The 20,849-nt window shown below is 42.0% G+C and overlaps 1 protein-coding gene across 3 annotated transcripts in view; it reads right to left on the bottom strand.

Moving 5' to 3' along the window:
• Window positions 1–20,849, bottom strand: part of LOC149462135 (S-adenosylhomocysteine hydrolase-like protein 1) — a 461,588-nt gene that overhangs the window by 336,570 nt on the left and 104,169 nt on the right. For 2 of the 3 annotated variants that reach the window (XM_089677371.1, XM_089677373.1), the window contains exons 3-4: window positions 12,999–13,142; window positions 12,601–12,701 (exon numbers count right to left, since the gene is read on the bottom strand). In XM_089677371.1, coding sequence (XP_089533497.1) covers window positions 12,601–12,701; window positions 12,999–13,142 — 245 coding nt within the window. The remainder of the gene's footprint in view (window positions 1–12,600; window positions 12,702–12,998; window positions 13,143–20,849) is intronic. The other variant, XM_089677372.1, reaches the window with a different exon arrangement.

Below are 20,849 nucleotides of genomic sequence, written 5' to 3'. Positions count from 1 at the left end.
CCAATTGCATGGCAATCGCAAACAATGTTACTGGGGGCTACCCGGTCACATTAAAGCAGATTTCTAAGTGGTGTTATTGACACCACAGTCACATCATGTGACTTGCATAGAAGTTGCATGATTTCAAAGTCGGGGTACATGGTGATTTCAAGTGCAATTTGCAAGACATTCGACATCGATCTCTCAGCAAATTGCATGAAAAGTAGTGTATTCATTACTCTATTATTACTTGCGGCTCCTACCAAGTTTGAACCACAACAATATGAACGCTCCAATAGCGTGCTCATTGAGTGGGACTTGGCATGTGATTTGCACAACATGCAAGCTGTAAATCGTCTGCAAAGTCGCACCCTATTGTCTGCTATTAGAGCGACCATATGGGTGCGTTTCAAACACTGATTTCTATAGTAGTACATGTACTACTTTAGTGGCAATTTGCATAGAGATCTGTGTCAGATGTCTTGAAAATTGCATTGAAATGGTCAACTTTACTGTAAGTTGCATGATTTGTAAATCAGCTTTGCCCAGAGTGTAATGTTTGGTGATGTTTGATTTCTGGAGTGTTTTACCAATTGATGGGAAATTCACCATACTAGTCAAATCGATTTGTCATTTTCAGTATTGCATACAAGATGTGGTCATGTGACTGTCTTAACTCATGCGAGAATCTGGAGGGAATTGTGACCATAGTAGCAATAAAGGTTCCAATTGGGGTTCCCTTTCACATCCCTGCTCAATGTTCTGTTGTATGCTGCACACGTACATTTCACTGTATATATCTTTCTGATTTGTGGGGCCTGTATACCAAGGGTTAATGCAGGTAGGAAGCGGATTCATCAGGTGAAAACACTTTCACTGACCAAATTAAGGTCAGTGGTGGGTGAGGCTTCATTGGGTGTGGGGCCTTGTTTGGCATGCTCCAAATACAACCTAGCTTATATAAAGATGTGCAGTATGGAGTGATTTGGCCTGTTACTAGGCCGGGTGGTTTGTGACTAAGTCCTTGCTTGTAGTGGTTTGGGGGAGGAAGAGATTTTGTGCTGAATTGCCCCAGACACCACTCAGGCTGTGTTTGGAAGTGGGCTGGAAATGTTTGCATATTTTTGGCCTTGTAAAGTGTGTTTGTGTGTTATTGCACAATGATTGTGTTTTTTCTCTTTGCATTAAAAGCCTCACACATGTCAATCGTTTTGTTTAAAATCTGCTCTTGTTTTAATTTTGCTTGCTTATTTAGACTGCAATGCATTTTTCTTACAAACCTGCTGACAAATGTATGTGTAGGGGGTTTGTAGAGGTGGGAGGGGTTTTTCACATATGTCTTGTTTTCTTGATATTTTGATCTGTAGACTTTTTTTGTGAATGGATCTTTATACTAAATGATTGTGTAAGTAAACCTTATGTGCACGAAAATGTTACTTGATTCATCTTCCCCTTTGTTTCCTGCTATAACCTGAGCACACACAGTTCACTAGAAGTATCTTTAGATTGTAAGCTCTTATGAGCAGGAGTGTTTTATTTTTGCCACATCAATCCTATTTTTGTGACTCACCAAGATATTGACTGTACCTACTTGTTCCTGCTGACCAAATAAATGAAGATATATTTGATCAACAAATGTTTCACCGATGTTTTTGTGTTTATTTTATGTTCAATATATGAACAACCTTAATAGTTACTTTGTATACTTATATAATCTGCTCAAATGTAGCTTGTAAGAGCGTGAATATGCAAGTGGGTGCAAACTGGCTTTTTCAAAACCAAACAAAAAAATAAAAAACCTGCTTGCACCACAATATTGTTATGTACTAATGAATATGTCACATTCACTGTGCAGCCAGCTACAGGTTTTCTACAATTTGATTTACAGTAATAAAATAGTTCCCACTGTATGTTGATTTTTGGCCTTTGGCAACAAATATATATTAGCCAAGGTTTAAAAAGAAAAAAATCACTAAGAAACACACATTCGCGAAAGCTATCATAGCCGTGCATAAAAATGAGCGATCGTGCATAGATATGCGCGATCGTGCACAAATAAACGCCAAACAGGTGTCCCCCATGGCGCACGAGCAGCTATCCTCCTGGAAGTCCGTCATCACGTGCGCGCGCACCCGGAAGTGGTTGTGGGGAGTGTAAGTGGATGAGAAGTGGTTGGAGGTTTTGTGTTGGTTGAAAATTTTGATAACTTTATTGGCATTTGGACATGGCGAGAGCACAGTTCTCAACTGAGGAGATGATCCTTATATGTAAAGTAACTGTGGCCATTGCAAATATGTTAATAACATGTGAGGGACAAGTAATTGCAATTTTGTGGGTGGGGCCTAGCAGAATCTCACTTGGTGCACATGCTACTTATCTGTACATTAGCTCCTGGGTATTGATGGGTCAATGATATTAACCACTTGCCTACTGGGTACTCATACCCCCTTCCTGTCCTGGCCAATTTTCATCTTTCTGCACTGTTACCCTTTGAATGACAATTGTGCGGTCATGCCACATTGTACCCATCTTAAATTTGTATCAGTTTTTTCAGACAAATAGAGCTTTCTTTGGGTGGTATTGACTTGCTGCCGTGAGTTTTACTTTTTGCTCGATAAACCACAAAATAGCTCATAATGAATAAAAGTCTGTTTATATTATAACATTTGGTAAACTGGTAATTTAGCAACACTGATGTGCGTTGATGAGGCGGCACTGCTGGCCACAGGTGGGCGGAACTGTTGGGTGGCACTGGTGGGCACTGATCATCGGGGCCGACCCCTGCTTTGATAACTGCTGGTTCTCGGCAGTACTTTCCACACATTCTGACAGCGTGATGAAAGTGCAGCCAAGACCCGGCAAATGCATTTCCCGGTGATCAGCGTGTCATTGGACATGGCTGATCACATGGTAAAAAGCCGCTGTGATTGGTCTTTACCACATCACGTGATCAGCTGTGTCCTTAGGACACAGCAATCACGGAGAGCGCGTTCTGCCAGGATGTCATATGACACCCTCCCAGAGCTGCCTGGATGCAGTGTAGCGTTATTCGGCTATCTGCGGTCGCCAAATAGGTAACCAGCTAGGCCTTCATGGCTAATCTTTGAATATCTGGACATGTATACTGCGTATAATGCATTACATTCTACAATGTGTTGGTGTACATGGTATTACAGTGTGCAATGCGTTGCTGGATTCTGCATGACAGTGGACAGCGTATCACAGTGTGCAATGCGTAGCTCCAGCCTGCATGACAGTGTACAGTGCATTACAGTCTACAATGTGTGGGTGTACACGGTATCACAGTGTGCAATGCGTTGCTCCATCCTGCATGACAGAGTACAGTGCATTACAGTCTACAATGTGTGGGTGTACACGGTATTACAGTGTGCAATGCGTAGCTCCAGCCTGCATGACAGTGTACAGTGCATTACAGTCTACAATGTGTGGGTGTACACGGTATTACATTGTACAGTGTGCAATGTGTTGTACACTGCAGTGTGCACTAAAGCATTTTACACTCATGCACTGTACACACTAACGTATTTGACATTTCTAGTGTGCAATGCGTTAGTGTGCAATGCCTTGGACAGTACAATGCATTTGCAGTATTGGTGTATGTTTATGAAGCACAGATAATTCATCTGATTTTAGTTATCAAGGAGAAGTCTTCTCTGTCCCCCTGTTTATGAGGTGGAGGACAATTGTTTTCCGAAGAAGAGAGGAGACATTTTTTCAAGGAGATCTGTATAGATTTCCAGAGATATGTGTAGATGGTTGAGGGGCTGCATGTGATCTCCGGAGATAATTGGGATTAACGATCACCTGAGTTAAACCAGTGAATGAAAAGTGTAAAAAAACATGGATTGAAAATAATCTGCACTGACCACTGTGCTTTGTCAAGCCACATATTGGCACATTCTGGTGTCACACAGATGCGATGTGAAATTTGCAGTGTTTTCTGTGCAAGCGCTGCACCGCATCACAACCGCAACCCCTTCATGCCACCTGCTGCGGCTTTCTAGGTGAAGTTACCAACACACCAATATTGGTACACAAAGCGTATTGCGATTTGCCAAATTGGATGGCATGCCTATTCACACCCATGTGCATACCCTGAAAAAGGGTCCTGCACATTTTTGGCCCGGATGCGGTGCAATTTGAGGTGTGCAAAATGTTTGTCTCTAATTGCAACGCACACAAATTGCATGTGATTTGCCCAGGAGTGCGGTGTTAGACCACAATGCATGTATGTGAAGCCAGAATAAAAGAATGTGGATTTTGTCTACTTTTACTTGCGCATGTTAACATTATGTAAGTGCATTTTTCTTCTGTTTAACATGCTATAGAAATGCAACATGCATTTGGATGTAGTGTTTTTGTATGTGCATTTTGGAAGTATTCTAAACACACATTGACCCTAGGGCCAAACCATATCTTATGCAGGCCATAGATGGGTCTAAAATCGGGCGATTTTCGGATCGTTAGTGGGCTATTTGTTCGGCCGTTTTTCGGTATTTTGCCAGATTTTTTTTTTCGGTAAAGTTGGAAAAAAACGGCCGAATTTGCCGATCGGCCGATTTTCGCGGCAATGATGGGCAAATCGGCCGATTTTTTTACTGATAAAAAATCTGCACATGAGCAGTGACCTGCAAGAGGAAGACAAAAAGAAGAAAAAGAAGAAGAGGATGATGAAGATAATGAAGAAGAGGATGATGATGATGAAGAAGAAGAAGAGGATGATGATGAAGAAGAGGATGATGATGAAGATGATGAAGAAGAAGATGAGGATGATGAAGAAGAGGATGATGATGATGATGATGAAGAAGAAGATGATGAAGAGGATGATGATGAAGATGATGAAGAGGAAGAAGAGGATGATGATGAAGATGATGAAGAAGAAGAAGAGGATGATGATGAAGAAGAAGAAGAGGATGATGATGATGATGATGAAGAAGAAGAGGATGATGATGAAGATGATGAAGAAGAAGAGGATGATGATGAAGAAGAGGATGATGATGCAGAGGATGATGATGAAGAAGAAGATGATGAAGAAGAGGATGATGATGAAGAAGAAGATGATGAAGAGGAAGAAGAGGATGATGATGAAGAAGAAGAGGATGATGATGATGAAGAGGATGATGATGAAGAAGAAGAGGATGATGATGATGAAGAAGAAGAGGAAGAAGAGGAAGAAGAAGGATGAAAAATGAGAGGAATTCCAGTATGGCAAAAAGTGTCCCTGCAGAGAGCTCCGCTATTTCTTTGACAGTTCCTTGACATTTACAGCGGTTGCAACATTGTATCTATTTGTTTCCGAATAAAAACATCTGTATCCGAAATGGATACAAATACATTGTTGCAACCGCTATAAATGTCAAAGAACTGTCAAAGAAATAGCGGAGCTCTCTGCAGGGACACTTTTTGCCGGCTGTAGACGGGATGAAAATCGGCCGATTTTTTTTTTACCATTGCTGGTAACGTCGGCCGCTTGAACAACCGATTTTTCATTTTTTAAAAGAAAAATCGGCTGTTTTTCTCCCCGTCTATGGCCTGCATAAGCATTAGTGTGCCTGGGGGAGGGGGGGACCTTTGGCCTTTCCAAACACAGTAGATGCTCCAAGAATGTTTCCTTGAACTCTTGAAATGGTTAAAAAGGAAAGACACTCTAGATAGCCTGCACTGAGAATTGACTGTCATGATGACGTGTCAATGATTATTTGCTCTCATTTTTCAGGAGTGGTACTGCTTGCGGTTGAAGCTGGTAGAAATCCACCTTCACGTCCTCCACTCACCTTCACTTGTGGCCAGTGGATATTTTGTGGCCGCAGGCAAGAACTGGCATCGAGGACCTGCATAATGACCCTGGCATGCCAGAGGTGGTTTGGAAGCAGCACAGCAATTTGACCATCCCTTTCCTCTATGTTGGTTTTAGGGTGCAGAATTGCTTCTCGTTCGTGAACGGACTGTCGCCGGATATCAGAGTCCCCATATTTTCAAGATATGTTTTAGCCATGTTGGCTTATTTTTATGTTATTTTCCAAGTGTGTCGCACCTAACCGCACAGTAGTGTGGTGCCATGCGTATTTGTGGCTGTGAATGGGGCTGTTTTTAATAGACGTGTGTAGGTGCAACAACGTTTTCATCATGGTACCTGCGCACATCTACATAGGGCATTGCATTTCTTTGCTGTGCTGGAAAATGTGTGTTCTTGCATGCGTTTCTGCACCACCAATGGTGTGAACAAGTCCTAAGGGCTGGTTCACACTATAGAAACAGTCTAGATGTGTTCCTGATGGGTTTTTTTCATGCCCTTTTGGCATGCATGTTTAGTGTGTTCCAGTACATTTTGGATGCGTTTTGGACATGTTTACATTGCATTTTTGTATCCCTTCCACTTATTTTTTTCTATTTTCTTTGTATTCAATGTAGTTAGGGACATGTGCGTTTTAGTACATTCAAGGACGTTTCAATGTGTTCCAGTACAGTTCTGTGCAGAAACAATGCAGCGTGGTCAACTTTGTTTACAGCACCTGCAATGCATTGAAAATGCAAGTGCTGATGTGAACTATGACATTGACAACCATATAACCTTCTTTCTGTGCGTTTGTGATGCTGAAAAAACAACTGAAACACATGTAGTGTGAACTGGCCCTAAAGGTTATTAGAGGTCAGGGAACAGGACTGACCAGGAATTGTGAATTCAATCAGACTAGTGGTGAGATACAATCAGCAATTGTATAATAATGTGAGATCTGAGCTGTAGCTGATAGAAAATGAGACACATTCACTTGATCAGTAAATAGATAGTTAAAGAGTGGGGCGGTGATCCATAGATTTGCATATGGGACAGGTGATGATGGGGTGGGGGAGGAGGTCAAGTTGTATAAGGAGACAGTTTTAAAAGAGAAAAAAGTTACAATGAAATATACACGGCATGAAACTTGCACATGACCTAATTGGCAGAAGAACAGTACGCAAGTAACATTCATCCACTTTCTAGTCATTAGGCAAAATCATAATTGATTGATCAATATTCCTGCCACAACCCAGAAAATTGATCTCCATTTTTTTGGGATGTTGCCAAGACTGGGATTAGAACCCATGACCCAAGTGCTGTAAGTTCTGAGCTCTAACCACTAACCACCATTAGAGTTATAATATAGAATAGTTACATTGTTTAAAAATGATAAAGCGAGCGCTGGTCAAATGATATAGACTAGTAAAATGGTATTACACAAGATAAATATAACCACGAACAGTAGTGCATGAACTCGTGAAAGGTCATCCACCCCTGTGACAGTGTACTACACTATTGAGCACCTTTCTGGCTCCTGTGGCTGAGCTAATTCCTCCCCAGGACCATTTGGGCACCCACCCGGATGGATGGATGGATGGATGGAGCTGGATGACTAACCCATAGCTGCCAGCATACCGCTGTACCCCCAGATGTGCGATGTGTATAACCCATGCACATTAATACTTTTGTTCTGGTGAGTGTAGACCAGTCCCAAGGGTGGTTTACCTTTCACGAGTTCATGCACTACTGTCCGTCACGGAGAGACCACACGTGCCATTCATAGGCACTCTCTGAGTTGGTACTCTCACACGAAGGACATTCCATTATTCAGGAATGATTATATGAACTTATACTAGCACGATTTACCAGTTTACATCATTATTGCAATTCTTTGCAGTTTTTGGTTTTTACATGCGTTCATTATTGATCACATGCATTTATAGCACTGCACTTGTCTTTAACATAGAATAGTTATGTGATTAAAGAGAATGAAGATATAGAACTATATTGGGAAATTAGAAGTATATAAATTATTTGAGATATAAGTGTGAAAATGTTTAACATTTGAAAATAGAATGTATGACATTCATTAGTAAATGCATTACTTTCCTGATCATTTTAGAGAAACAGCAAAAAAAAAAAAATAGAAAATTCTAATACAGCTGTACTCTTTATTACATTCTAAAAATTCTCTTTTGCTATCAGAAAAACGCCAATGTTAATAAAGCCTGTGCTTGTGCGCCATCTAGCGAATATATCCGGTATTGCACCTAAAAATGTGCCAGACAGGATACCACATTCACTAATGGCAAAGTAGACGCTCGTTAATGAGCTTGCTAGACGCTGGTCAGACGACTGATTGATTGACCGGAGTCTGCCTGAATGGTCAGTCTCTGCTAATACACTCACATCTTAGTGAATCAAGGCCAGAATGTCAACTCGCAGAAACTTCCTGGAAACGCTGGGCCTGTAAAGATCGAAGAGCTTGAAAGCTACTCTGGCTTGGAGGAGATGATTTACGTGAAGACTGGGAACCCCGTGGATGTGTAGAAACTGTAGCCTCCTTAGTCTGGGAGTGTGGCAATTCCAGTTTCAGTTCCTGAAAGTGACGGCGAAGATCCGCAGGTGAAGAAGCTTGGAACTGACGACCTTGAAAGGAGAAAGAGCTTGAAAGGGAAACCCCATCTGTATTTGATGTCAGCTGATTGTAGACTCTGAAGGTAGTGTCTCAGAGTACGACGTTTCGCAATCGTGACTGGAGACAAATCCGCAAACAGCTGAATGGAGTTACCCTGAAATTCCAAAACCGGACGATTCCGAGCCACCTGTAGTAGACGCTCTTTGGTGCGGTAAAAGTGGAATTTAATGATAATGTCCCTGGGAGGGCCCTCCATGGGTTTAGGAGCTAAAGCTCTATGGATACGGTCACATTCCAGTCGCTCCAAGGGGATCTCAGGAGTCAGTTCCTGGAATAGAGCGGTAGCAGTGCCCTGTAAATCAGTAATTACCTCAGGAACCCCGCGGATGCGGAGGTTGTCCTTGCGAGCTCTATTCTCAACATCTTCCAATTTATCCTTTAAAGTGTCCAGCCCAGCATGCAGATCTTCCACCTCCTGTTCATGACCCTCCAAGACTGTAGTCGCCAGATCCATATGTTGTTCTAGTTGATGGGCACAGTGACCCAATTCTTTTAGGCCTCTTACCAGATCAAAAGACAATTTACGAGAGGCAACTGTAATCTCCTCTTGCACTATGGTGCGGAATTTCTGTAGCAAGGCTTCAAGATTTTGTTCAAGGGGGCCGGTCAGCCCCGAGGGGAATTGCTGCTGACTATCGCCATCTGACTCTGGATCCCCTGTAAGCTGCATGATGTCATCAGGCTCTGGAGGGCTGGGCGTTATCTTGCCAGTGTGGCTATGCGGAGGCGATTGCTGCTGGGCCCGGTGTTTGGGTTTGTTGCGTGGAGTACGATGCATTTTTAGGTGAAGGCCCAGGTATTTCACAAGCACCTTCAACCGGTTGTAATTATACGACGGGGCTTAGAGACACAATATGCCGAGGTAGATGTTACGGTGGCATGGCGCAGGGAGATCAAATGGTCATCTTCCCTGGCTACATGTGCGTGCCCCCCAACGGGGTTGCTTTTGCATAAGATCCGTCACTGCGGAACACTTCTTGCGTCCTGCCATAGTCATTAAATTGTAGATAAAATGATCACAGTGGAGGGGGAGGGGTAACTATAGGCTGAAATTGTAACTGTACCTTCCTTAGGGTGATGAAGTCCCAGGCAGAGCGGGCATAAGCCCCAGGATCCCAGCAACAGGTGAGGCGTGAGGGTCCGCGACTGCCAGGCCAGGCGGACTGTAATGACGAACACCCACAAGAGGGGACACAGGAGCCTCTGGTTCACCCCCTATGGAAAGGGAGCAGATGGGGTAGGCCTCCAGACCTGCCGGGGGCCGCACATCCACTATGGTGGGCTTTCAGGCCCTATTTATATGTGCTTCAGTCTAGTATGACCCCTGGAGCCGATGGAGAGGCCAGGGAGCCACAAACAAACCGCCCCAGCAGCGGGTTCGACAGCAGGGGGCCGGGGGGCGAAGCGGCTACGTCCCGATTCAGCCGCGATTTCAGGAAAGGCCGCGGCTCCGCAAGCCGCAAAATCCCAGAGCTCCGGAGGGGGGACAAAAATGCCCAGCACCCCTCAGGTGTCAGACAGGGGCCGCAGGGTCTCCGATGCCTCTATATAGTCCGCTGCCGTCCGGATGGCAGCAGATTAAGCTATGGGGTGCCGGAGCTCCTAACTATGCTGCTGCTCCACTCGCCATCTTGGCTGGACCCCCATAGGTAAATAATATCAATCCATAGACTAAGCTGAATAAATGATCCCAGTATGCTCAAATAAATGTATATAAATGGTGACAGTCTGTGATAAGTGATAGATACAGGAGATATTGGTGACTTCACGTTCCAGGTGCCGAGGTGATAGAATAGTTAAAATACGCACTCACCAGATGCGTACCTTTAAATACACATTTAGTCAATAAACCAGAGGTCCCCCTCATGGGATGGGATGGATGAGCTGAACCGCCAATAACAGACTCTCCCCCTCTTGGTATTGGTCTGGTTAGTGGTCGTCTAGTACAGTATATTCAAAAATAATAGCCCATAGTGTAATATATTCAATAAAATTATTTATTAATCCACGTTGGTGAAAAGAAGTAATGAAATCAAAATAGGTATATAAAAGTACACTGAGTATATAAAAGTACTATCCCTTACTGAGGAAGTGCAATTGCACAAAACGCGTCCAAGGGGCCATAACACCGTTACGTCAAGCCACCGGCTCCTGCTATAGGTCTGGTGGCCTCCTTTATATTCATTTACAGTCAGTGTACTTTTATATACCTATTTTGATTTTATTACTTCTTTTCACCCACGTTAATAATTTTATTGAATATACTACACTATGGGCTATTATTTTTGTTGACTCCTTTGCGAGCCAACAATTCATCCCCAGAGCCCATACTCCATGGCATAGGAGCTATTCCTATATCGCTGACATCAGCCTACTACTACCAGAGGAAAACGCCAGGTCCAGTGTGATTCATCCTAAGCTGTGTATCCAAGAGGCTTCCACGGTGGTATTTGGGGCTATCCCAAGAGAGACAACCACTAACCAGACCAATACCAAGAGGGGGAGAGTCCGTTATTAGCAGTTCAGCTCATCCATCCCATGAGGGGGACCTCTGGTTATTGACTATATGCGTATTTAAAGATACGCATCTGGTGAGTGCGTATTTTAACTATTCTATCACCTCGCCACCTGGAACATGAAGTCACCAATATCTCCTGTATCCATCACTTATCACAGACTGTCACCATTTATATACATATATTTGAACATACTGGGATCATTTATTCAGCTTATTTTATGGATTGATATTATTTACCTATATTTGTTTTAGCGCTGCACTTTAAGAGTTTGGAATCTGATTGTTTGATTGCTCCTGTGGACAGCTGACTTTTATACAGGTAAAAAAATGAGATTGGCAGCACTCCCTTTAAGAGACTGTTTCTAATCTCAGCTTGTTACCTGTATGAAAGACACCTGGTAGCCAGAAATCCTGCTGAATGATAGGGGATCAAATACTTATTTCCCTCATGAACATGCAAATCAGTGCATAATGTGTTAGACATGCATTTCTTTTTAATTTTTTGTTGCTATTCTGTCTCTCAGTGTTACAATAAACCTACCATTAGATTTTTAGACTGATCATTTCTTTGTGACTGGGCAAACATTCAAAATCAGCAGGGGATCAAATATTTATCTCCTTCACTGTATCAGGTGTACTTCAAGGTGTTCCATGTCTACCTCTTCTAAGAAAGGAAGTGCCAGTTTCAACTCATCTAGTGAGGGTGGAGGTGAACTAGAAGCCTAGCGCTTTTGGACTCTGGACATTGATGGCTGAATTAAGGATGTTAGTTGTGTGAGAATATCTGACATAGTTACAGAGAATTCTACCTTTCTCAGACAGGCTGTTGCGTGCCTGAGATACAGCTAGAATTGGGTATTAAAATAGGGTCCTGCTCTAGTGCAAGGGAAGCAAATTTATGCTGAGTGGTTTGTGTGCTTTGCAGGTCATCAGCAGAGTGAATGTTTTCCTGAGCTTTTGCAGTGATTCCTTTGCACCTGTTTTTCACCATTGATAGCAGTGAGGATATCCTCCTGTGGAATAATCACTGAGTAGCAACCCTGTAGTGAAGTTCTTTTGGAAAAGGGCTCTGTGTGGAAGTTTGAAACCTTCTCCAATTAAAAAGAAAAGGTACAATCACCTACATTATACTGGCAAAAAAATTAGGTCTGGTATTTTTTATAAGTCTACACCCAAAGGAGCTTGTCTAAAAGCTTTGCCGGTATCCAATTACTCAAGAGGTAGCAATGGTCTATGAATATCCAACCTGTGTCCTATAATGTAGAAGAATATAACCGCTTTTTCAGGTACTCTAGATATGAAAAAAATTTAACCCTTGAAATTGAGGCTGCCCCCCAGGAAGGAATGATTTTTGTTTTCTTCAGAGTTCAGCATTAAACATATCTTCTGATTGGCATATTGGTTATTTGCCTTATTAAATCAAATTCAATACATTTTTATTTGCATTTCATGTATGCTCAAACACATTCAATGTCATGTAAAAATATTAAAAGATTCTTTCAGGAATAGGTTCAGGGAAGCAAGTTGAGAGAAAAGCTACATTAGACAAATATTACAGACTGTCAGTTCCAAAAGCTTAACTGTACAAGAATGTTCAATACTAACCCCAATCTGAGCTGTAATGTGTGTGCATCCCACAATCTTCGCTCCTGCTAGAGGCTTTTCACCCTGTGCTCTCTTCCTTAAGGAAATCAGAGCGGTCATTTCTGGAGGCAATGCAAAAAATTTAAAAAAAAAAATTACAAAAATGAAATATTAACTCCAAACAGTTCCTAATCCTATTACTGAATAGGCCGCTAACATGATTATTCAATAAACAGTGCAAAAAATGTAAATAAAATTTCCTTTACCATACAATCAGAATCTATCTTGTACTGGAAATACAGATAGTAAAGAAATATCTGATTGGTTGCTGGGAGTTAATGTCATTTGCACTTGCTTTGCTCCTTTCATCACTGTCGCATGCATGATTCTAACTCTTCTTCAACTAAATTGTCAGTTACCTTGTTCAGCAATTTCAATCTCACGCCGGCCAAACTCAGCCTGTTTAATATTCTTAACACAAAAGTCGCTGCTTCCTTTTGACGAGGTTTGTTGTTTGTCTCGAGGGGATAAATCATCATCTGAGCTGTCTGTGTAAGAGGCAACTACAAGAATGTAAACAAATATATTTCTAAAAAACAGTGCTACAATAATTTAGCATGTAGATAGAATACAGAAAATTTCTTAAAAGACAAACATCATGGAAATCATTGCACATTATTGGTCTCCGTAGGTAGTGTTGTTCAGGCATGTAGTTAACACCTTCATGACAGAGGATAGAACAAATCCTAATGCCCGAACACAGTTTTTGCTAACTTTGAAATGTGTAAGTAAAGCTGTACATACCACTGCATTTACTTAGTGTATCCAGGTAATTATATGCTGGGGTTTTTTTTTTTCCAGGAAAAACAGGGCTTCGTGGCAAATGGCAATGATAGTTATAAAAGGAAAATTGGCACACAAAAAAAAAGAACACAAAAATGAAAAAATTTTAATTTAGCTGTTGTAACGTGGTTAGCTCGGCAGTGGGTGTGTGACCACCTGGATGGGTGCACAACACAAAAACACAGGCACAGCACAACAGTGGAGGTGAAAAAAAAAAAGGTGCAGTTTAGTTACAATATTTACAGGAAAACGTCCAACCAAAAATAAACATCAAATCCGGGCCAACTTGGCTACTTAATGTACGAATAGCTTCCCTAGCTATCCACTAGGTACAGCCTGATGGTATACCTAGTCGCTGTTAGTTGGAGGCTAGCCACACAGGCTTTTGTCTCTCTGCACTCAGATAGTATGATGCTCCCCAGTCAGTTCAGGCACAGATCTGGTTCCAGGTTGGAGTAACTCCCAGGCAGGCTGGGAAGTTTTATAACGGCCTAAATGAGCCGACTACCTTCAGCTGGGCTCATTACCTCAGTGCTGAAGGACTCAGCACTTCCCCCTAGTGGAACAAATCCCCATAGAGTCTAAACCTTCGACAAATGTATCATCCATTAAGGACGCAACCAGGTGATTTCACCTGCCTACTGTCACACTGCATATTTATTTTGATTACCATAACCTACCACCAAAATAAATTGTCTTTCTCCTGATGATCGCAGCAATACTACATATGTGTACATTTGTTATAAATGCAAAAATGTGCAGTGCTAAATATTAATAATATACCAATGACATGAAATAATTAAAAGAATCCTTGAAAAAGAAGGTAATTCTAACTAAGATTACAAAGTGTCCACTTGTTTCCAAAAATGTGAAAGAATAAATTATCACTATAAAATTAAATAAAATGTCCACTAGGGCTGAAACAACTAATCGACATAATCGATTATCAAATTTCTTTATAAATTTAGGCCAAAATGTATTCTGCTACATGTCTTTGGTAAGAAAAAATCCCAATAGGTTTATATTTATTGGTTTGTGCGAAAGTTAGAACATCTACAAACTATGGTATATATACACTGGACTTTACGCAGCTATGACGCTATACTGGTAACTGCAGAGATTAGCGACTTATAGTGGAACTGTGACAGTGTGGCGGGCTAGCTGACGCTGGCTGGGCAGTACACTGTCACTGACGTCAATAGTGACACAGTGATCTGTGCTAATACTGTACACTGTTACTATACTAATGACACTAGCTAAGAAGGGGTTAACATCTAGGGGCAATCAAGGGGTTAGTTTGTGCCTAACAACGTGTAATATGTGCTGCTTTTACTTTATTATATGGCTGTTTTTTTCTCCCTGCTTTGCTACAGTCAGATCGCTGTTATGTGTTCCATATTGATCTTCTCCACAAGAAGTTTCACCGTTTGCACTTTCACACTTGGGATCGCTTTTTATCCCTTTTTTTTGAGTGATGTCTGTCCCGCACTGAGTATGTGGAGTAGATCTATATGCCAGTTAGAGGTTTAACCCCTCAAGTGCTGTATGACCATTTACTGCATGTAAAGGGCATAGGGTTCCGGTAAGCAGCTGATGTGTGTGTCTTCTGGTTTTGGGTGCACGGATATGTTCTGAACACTTAGGTTTTGCTTTGGAGTCATCAGAAAAATTTTGTTCAGCAATACTCACAACTTGCGGACTTTATTGGATTTTTTTTTTTTTCAAGAAACAGTGGTCATTTATTGTTTGGTTTTATTGTGATAATTTCTTCTTTCACAATTTGGAAACCAGTGGACACTTTGTAATCTTAGGATTACCTCCTTTTTCACAGATTCTTTTAATTGTATGTAATTGGTGTATATTAAGTTCTAGCACTACCTTCTAAAAAGGCTGCTGCATTTCGAGGGGGGAATTCCTTCTTCCTCAAAGCCAATATATCACAATGGTAATGAGCTAAGTTGGTGCACCCTCTGTTTCTTGTTTTTCAGACTGGTAGATTGAAGTCTGGGCTTGCTGACCTGCCATCCCAGAGCATCAGAGCGCAATGCAGAGGGACTACTTGTAAAGTTGGAGCTGTAGTGAGGAGCAAGAGCCGCATAAGCCAATGCCTACTCTAGTGCTGGCTCCTGTCCTAAGTGGATTGATACCAACTGCACTCCACCTCTTATCCCCCATACCAGTCTCCAGAGTGGTGCCAGCTGCAGGAAAAAGTTCTTCTTCAGGTCAGTGTGGAGCAATACACTGGACATAATAATATAGAGTTGCTTTCACACTGATGTGCTGCAGTTTACCCACACTGCGGGTGCATTGCAGTGTATCTACAGCTTTCCTGTGTGTTTACTGTGCTTAGCCATAGACTTCTATTATATCCTGTGGGTTTGGCGCAGGTTCTGAAAGTGCAGCACACCTGCAGGATATAACAGAAGCCTATTGAATAGCGCAGGTAACCCATAAAAGTCACAGATGCGTTGTGCTGCACACGCAATGCAGATAAACTGCAGCACATCAGTGTGAAAGCTGCCTTATAGTGGGTTCATTTACATTTGCAATTTGGGGGGTGATAAAACCCCAAAGTTAAGGCATGTTTTTAACATCCCCGCCCCCCCTTTAGCTGCAGTGGCCAGGGGTGTACACATGTTGCAGCCGCAGTAGGATTTATATACAGTTGCAAGAAACAGTATGTGAACCCCTTGGGATTACGTGGGGTTTTGCATGAATTGGGCAATAGAAAAACAGTCTGCTAAACATATTACTACACAAACATTAGATGTTGCCATGGTTTAATTGCACATAACATGTAAACATTCACAGTGCAGGGAGGAAAAAGTATGTGAGGCCCTAGCTTAATGACTTCTCCCAGAGCTAATTGGAGCCAGGAGTGAGCCAACCTTGACTCCAATCAGTGTTATGATATTGGATGTGTTGCTGACAGCTGTCCTGCCCTTAAAAAACACACACCTGTTTTGGGTTTACTGGTTTCAAGAAGCACTGTCTGATGTGAACCATGCCTCGCAGAAAAGAGCTCTCAGAAGACCTACGATCAAGAATTGTTGACTTGCATGAAGCTGGAAAGGGTTACAAAAGTATCTCCAAAAGCCTTGATGTTCATGTGTCCACGGTAAGACAGACTGTCTACAAAAGGAGAACGTTTACAACTGTTGCTACTCTCCCTAGGCGTGGTCGTCATGTAAAAATGACTGCAAGAGCACAGCGCAGAATGATGCATGAGGTAAAGAAGAATCCCAGAGTGTCAGCTAAAGACCTACAGAAATCTCTGGCACATGCTAACATTTTTGTTGACACATCTACAGTAAGGAATTATTAAACAAGAATGGAGTACGTGGGAGGACACCACAGAGGAAGCCATTGCTGTCCAAAAAGAATACTGAAGCACGTTTGAAGTTTGCAAAAGAGCACCTGGATGTTCCACAGCACTACTGGCAAAATATACTGTGCACAGATGAAACCAAGATTGAGTTGTTTGGGAAGAACACACAACACTATGTGTGGAGAAAAAAAGGCATAGCACACCAACATCAAAACCTCATCCCCACTGTAAAACATGGCGGAGGGAGCATCATGGTTTGGGGCTGCTTTGCTGCCTCAGGGCCTGGACGGATTGTTGTCATTGATGGGAAAATGAATTCCAGAGTTTATCAAGACATTTTGCAGGAAAACGCACGACCATCTGTCCGCCAACTGAAGCTCCGCAGAGGATGGGTGATGCAACAGGAAAATGACCCAAAGCATACAAGTAATTCAACAAAACAATGGCTGCAACGGCACAGAATACGCCTTCTGGAGTGGCCCAGTCAGAGTCCTGACCTCAACACGATTGAAATGCTGTGGCATGACCTTAAGAGAGCGAATCACACCAGACATCCCAAGAATATTGCTACACTGAAACAGTTTTGTGAAGAGGAGTGGTCCAAAATGACTCCAGATCATTGTGTAGGTCTGATCTGCAACTACAGGAAACGTTTGGTTGAGGTTATTGCTGCCAAAGGAGGGTCAACCAGTTCAACAAGTCCAAAGGTTCACATGCTTTTTCCTCCCTGCACTGTGAATGTTTACATGTTATGTGCAATTAAACCATGGCAACATCTAATGTTTGTGTAGTATTATGTTCAGCAGACTGTGGTCTTCTATTGTTGTGACTTAGATGACGTTCAGAGCACATTTTATGCCCAATTCATGCAAAATTCCACGTAATCCCAAGGGGTTCACATACTTTTTCTTGCAACTGTACCCTGTCATGGTTGGTGGGTGTAGCACTGGAAAGTATCACCCATACGAGTGAATGAGGCCTCTCTGCAAGTGCCCTGCAGTCTTGTTCAATACAGCAAAGAGTTAAAGCAGGCAACGCTGTGTTGCTTTCTCTCCACCTGCTTTATCCCCTTGGACCTCGCAGAAGCATACACTTGGGTGGTAGTGGGTGGTACATTACCCATTCTCTTGTTTTCTATTTAACCACATGTACGTTGTTAGCGTAACCACTTGCCTACTGGGCACTTTCACCCCCTTCCTGCCCAGGCCAATTTTCAGCGCTGTCGCACTTTGAATGACAATTGCATGGTCATGCAACACTGTAACCCATATGAAATTTATATAATTTTTTTGAGACAGATAGAGCTTTCTTTTGGTGGTATTTAATCACCACTGTGTTTTTTATTTTTGATAAACCGAAAATAACTGAAAATTTTGAAAAACAACGTTTTTTTTCTTAGTTTCTGTTATAACATTTTGTAAATTAGTAATTTTTTTCCTTCACAGATGTGCGCTAATGAGGCTGCAGTGATGGGAACTAATAGGCGACACTGATTGGCACTGATGAGGAGGCACTGACAGGCATCACTGGTGGGCATTCACAGACATCACTGATGGGCACTGAAAGGCTCACTGGCACTGATAGGCAGCACTGACTGGCACTGATAGGCGGCACTGCAATCAGCAGCACTCATAGGCGGCACTTATGTGGCATTGATGTACATTGACAGGTGGCACTGATGGGGCTACACTGATCTTCAGGGCACTGATCATTAGTGCCCTTATGATCAGTGTAGAGGTCCCCTCTGAAGAATGCCAAATACTGACTCTCCTCTCCTCACGAGCTGTCAGCGTGACAGCTCGTGAAGTGAAAAATGCCGATAACCGGCATTTCCTTATTTACATGCGATCAGCTGTGATTGGACACAGCTGAACACATGACAGAGCCAAAGTCATTGGCTCTTTCTGCTGATCGATGATCCGCTGTGTCCCAGGGATACAGCTCACGCACGGTTAGAGTTGGAGGATGTCATATGATGTCCTCCCAGAATGAGAGAACCACCTTGCGCCTGTCATTTCCTTATATGGCGGGCAGGAGGCAGTTAAAGTGGTTTACTGGGATGATGCCTGCAACTACAGTCATCATCCCCATATTGTTTTTTTCTGCAGGTGATCAGCTTTCATGTAAAAATAATCCTAGCAGCTAATTAGCTGCTGGACTGCTTTTACAGGCAGCAGCAGGGGGTCTCCCCTTCCTACCACCCTCCAAAGCTGGCTTTCCTGTCCCACTGGGAAGCCCAGAACTGAAGACAGCGGTTCTGATGGCATACCATAGAGGTGATTAAGATCCTCCCTAATCATCTCTATGGTAAAGGAAACCGGAAGCGACAAGGATTTTCTCACTTCTCATTTCCTCAGCATGTAAACAAGCTTGTAAAAAGCATCTGATCAAACGGATCTTGGATTGGTCTGATGTTTTTAAGGGCAGAGGAGAGATATGGGGTCTAATAGACCCCAGTTCTCACCATAAAGAGGACCTGTCACTGCCCATGCTATCAATAGGGATGTTGTTCATCCCTTGTGATAGCAATAAAAGTAAAAAAAAGAGACAGCATAAAAGTTAAAATAAAATAAATAATATAATTAAAAAAAAAAAAAAATTAACGTGCCCCCGTTCCACCGTACTCTCGCACAAAAGCATACACATCAGAGCAAGAGCAATAATTCTAGCACCAGACATGTTTAAATTTTACCAAACAACTGGGTATTATATTGTGTTTTTGTGCATTAAAATTCATTAAAATATATTTTTCTAAAAAAAATTTGTTTAAAAATAAAATGCTGCGCAAATACGATATAACAAAAAAAATTGCAAAACCCAACATTTTATGCTCTAAGGCCTCTGCTTAAAAATATATGTTTGGGGGTTCTAAGTAATTGTCTACAAATAAATACTGATTTTTACATGTAAAAGAAAAAAAAAAGAAGTCAGAATAGGCCTTGTTGTCAAGAGGTTGAATGCACTTAAACTAAAGTTACAAAACCCACAAGAGTAAAATCAGTCTTTATATGCAGTAAAACATGCTTGTTATACTCACTGTGGAACCTAAGGGGTTAATCCTCTGCATTATCTCCTGATAAGACATATGGTGTGGAGACACTCTTCTCAAGCTCAGTTTGGTGTGTATTGCTAGAGAGGTTTTTAATTTTCTTGGGCGAGTGCATGTGATCAGCACAGGGCCAATCAGCACTGTTCAGACAGAGGTGAGGAGTTTTGCATCCTCCTAGAGCAGAATGAAAACTCCTACAAGCTTTAACCAGTGCTCTGCTGAACACTGATATAAGTCACAAGACTGCACTAACTGCTGATGAGAAAAGGTATTTAGCAGTTTACATTTAATAAAATAATTGCATGTTCATGTTCTGTGTACTATGGCAGACTAGTTATAGTGAATGCAGGGTCCTGAGTTTAGTAACACTTTAAAGGTTATCTATAGCTGTGACGATCGCCACGTCAGATCCCTGCCCTTCTCACCAAACTCGTGACCGAAAGACTAGCCAATCTAAAACCGTGATGTCACGCGCGTAACAATGCCACACCCAGCACAACAATTTTCCAGCTCACTGGACCACAAATCGATGTACCGGCAGCCTGAGCACAATTGTTACTGGGTCAGGTTAATTACGCAATTAACCTTTCACACTGCCATCACCTCCTTTTTATACAGAGAAAGAGGAAACTCGGCAATATCAGCAATAACACTAGGATGATTGGATAATCGTCTGTATACCACTGTCACCGCAGACAGGTTATACAGAGGGTTAAACACACATAGTAGCGCTCTTCAGTGGCAGGAATTCGTAAGTTGCATTAAAGAGCTTTAGAAACAGTTCAAAACTTTCAGAAAGAAAGATTTATTACTAAAAGGTCAAAAGGTGCAATAAAAATATTTACAGAAACAAAATGTAACCAATATATATATATATATATATATATATATAAAAATATACAGAGAGCAATAACACAGCAAAAAGATAACAGAAAGAAGTTTAGGTAGATAAGTACTTGCCAAAAAGCCTTGGGTTAAGCAGCTTCAAGTCTCATGAGCCAAAAAGGATTTCTTGTCTCTACTGCTAGTTTCGATGGTAAACGCAGGAGA

Source organism: Staurois parvus, unplaced genomic scaffold (genome assembly GCF_062004578.1).
Source record: "Staurois parvus isolate SC_StPar_1 unplaced genomic scaffold, SC_StPar_1.0 ptg000185l, whole genome shotgun sequence".
Taxonomy (NCBI): domain Eukaryota; kingdom Metazoa; phylum Chordata; class Amphibia; order Anura; family Ranidae; genus Staurois; species Staurois parvus.
The sequence above is the reverse complement of the archived record's forward strand: the minus strand, read 5'-3'. Positions and strand labels throughout refer to the sequence as shown.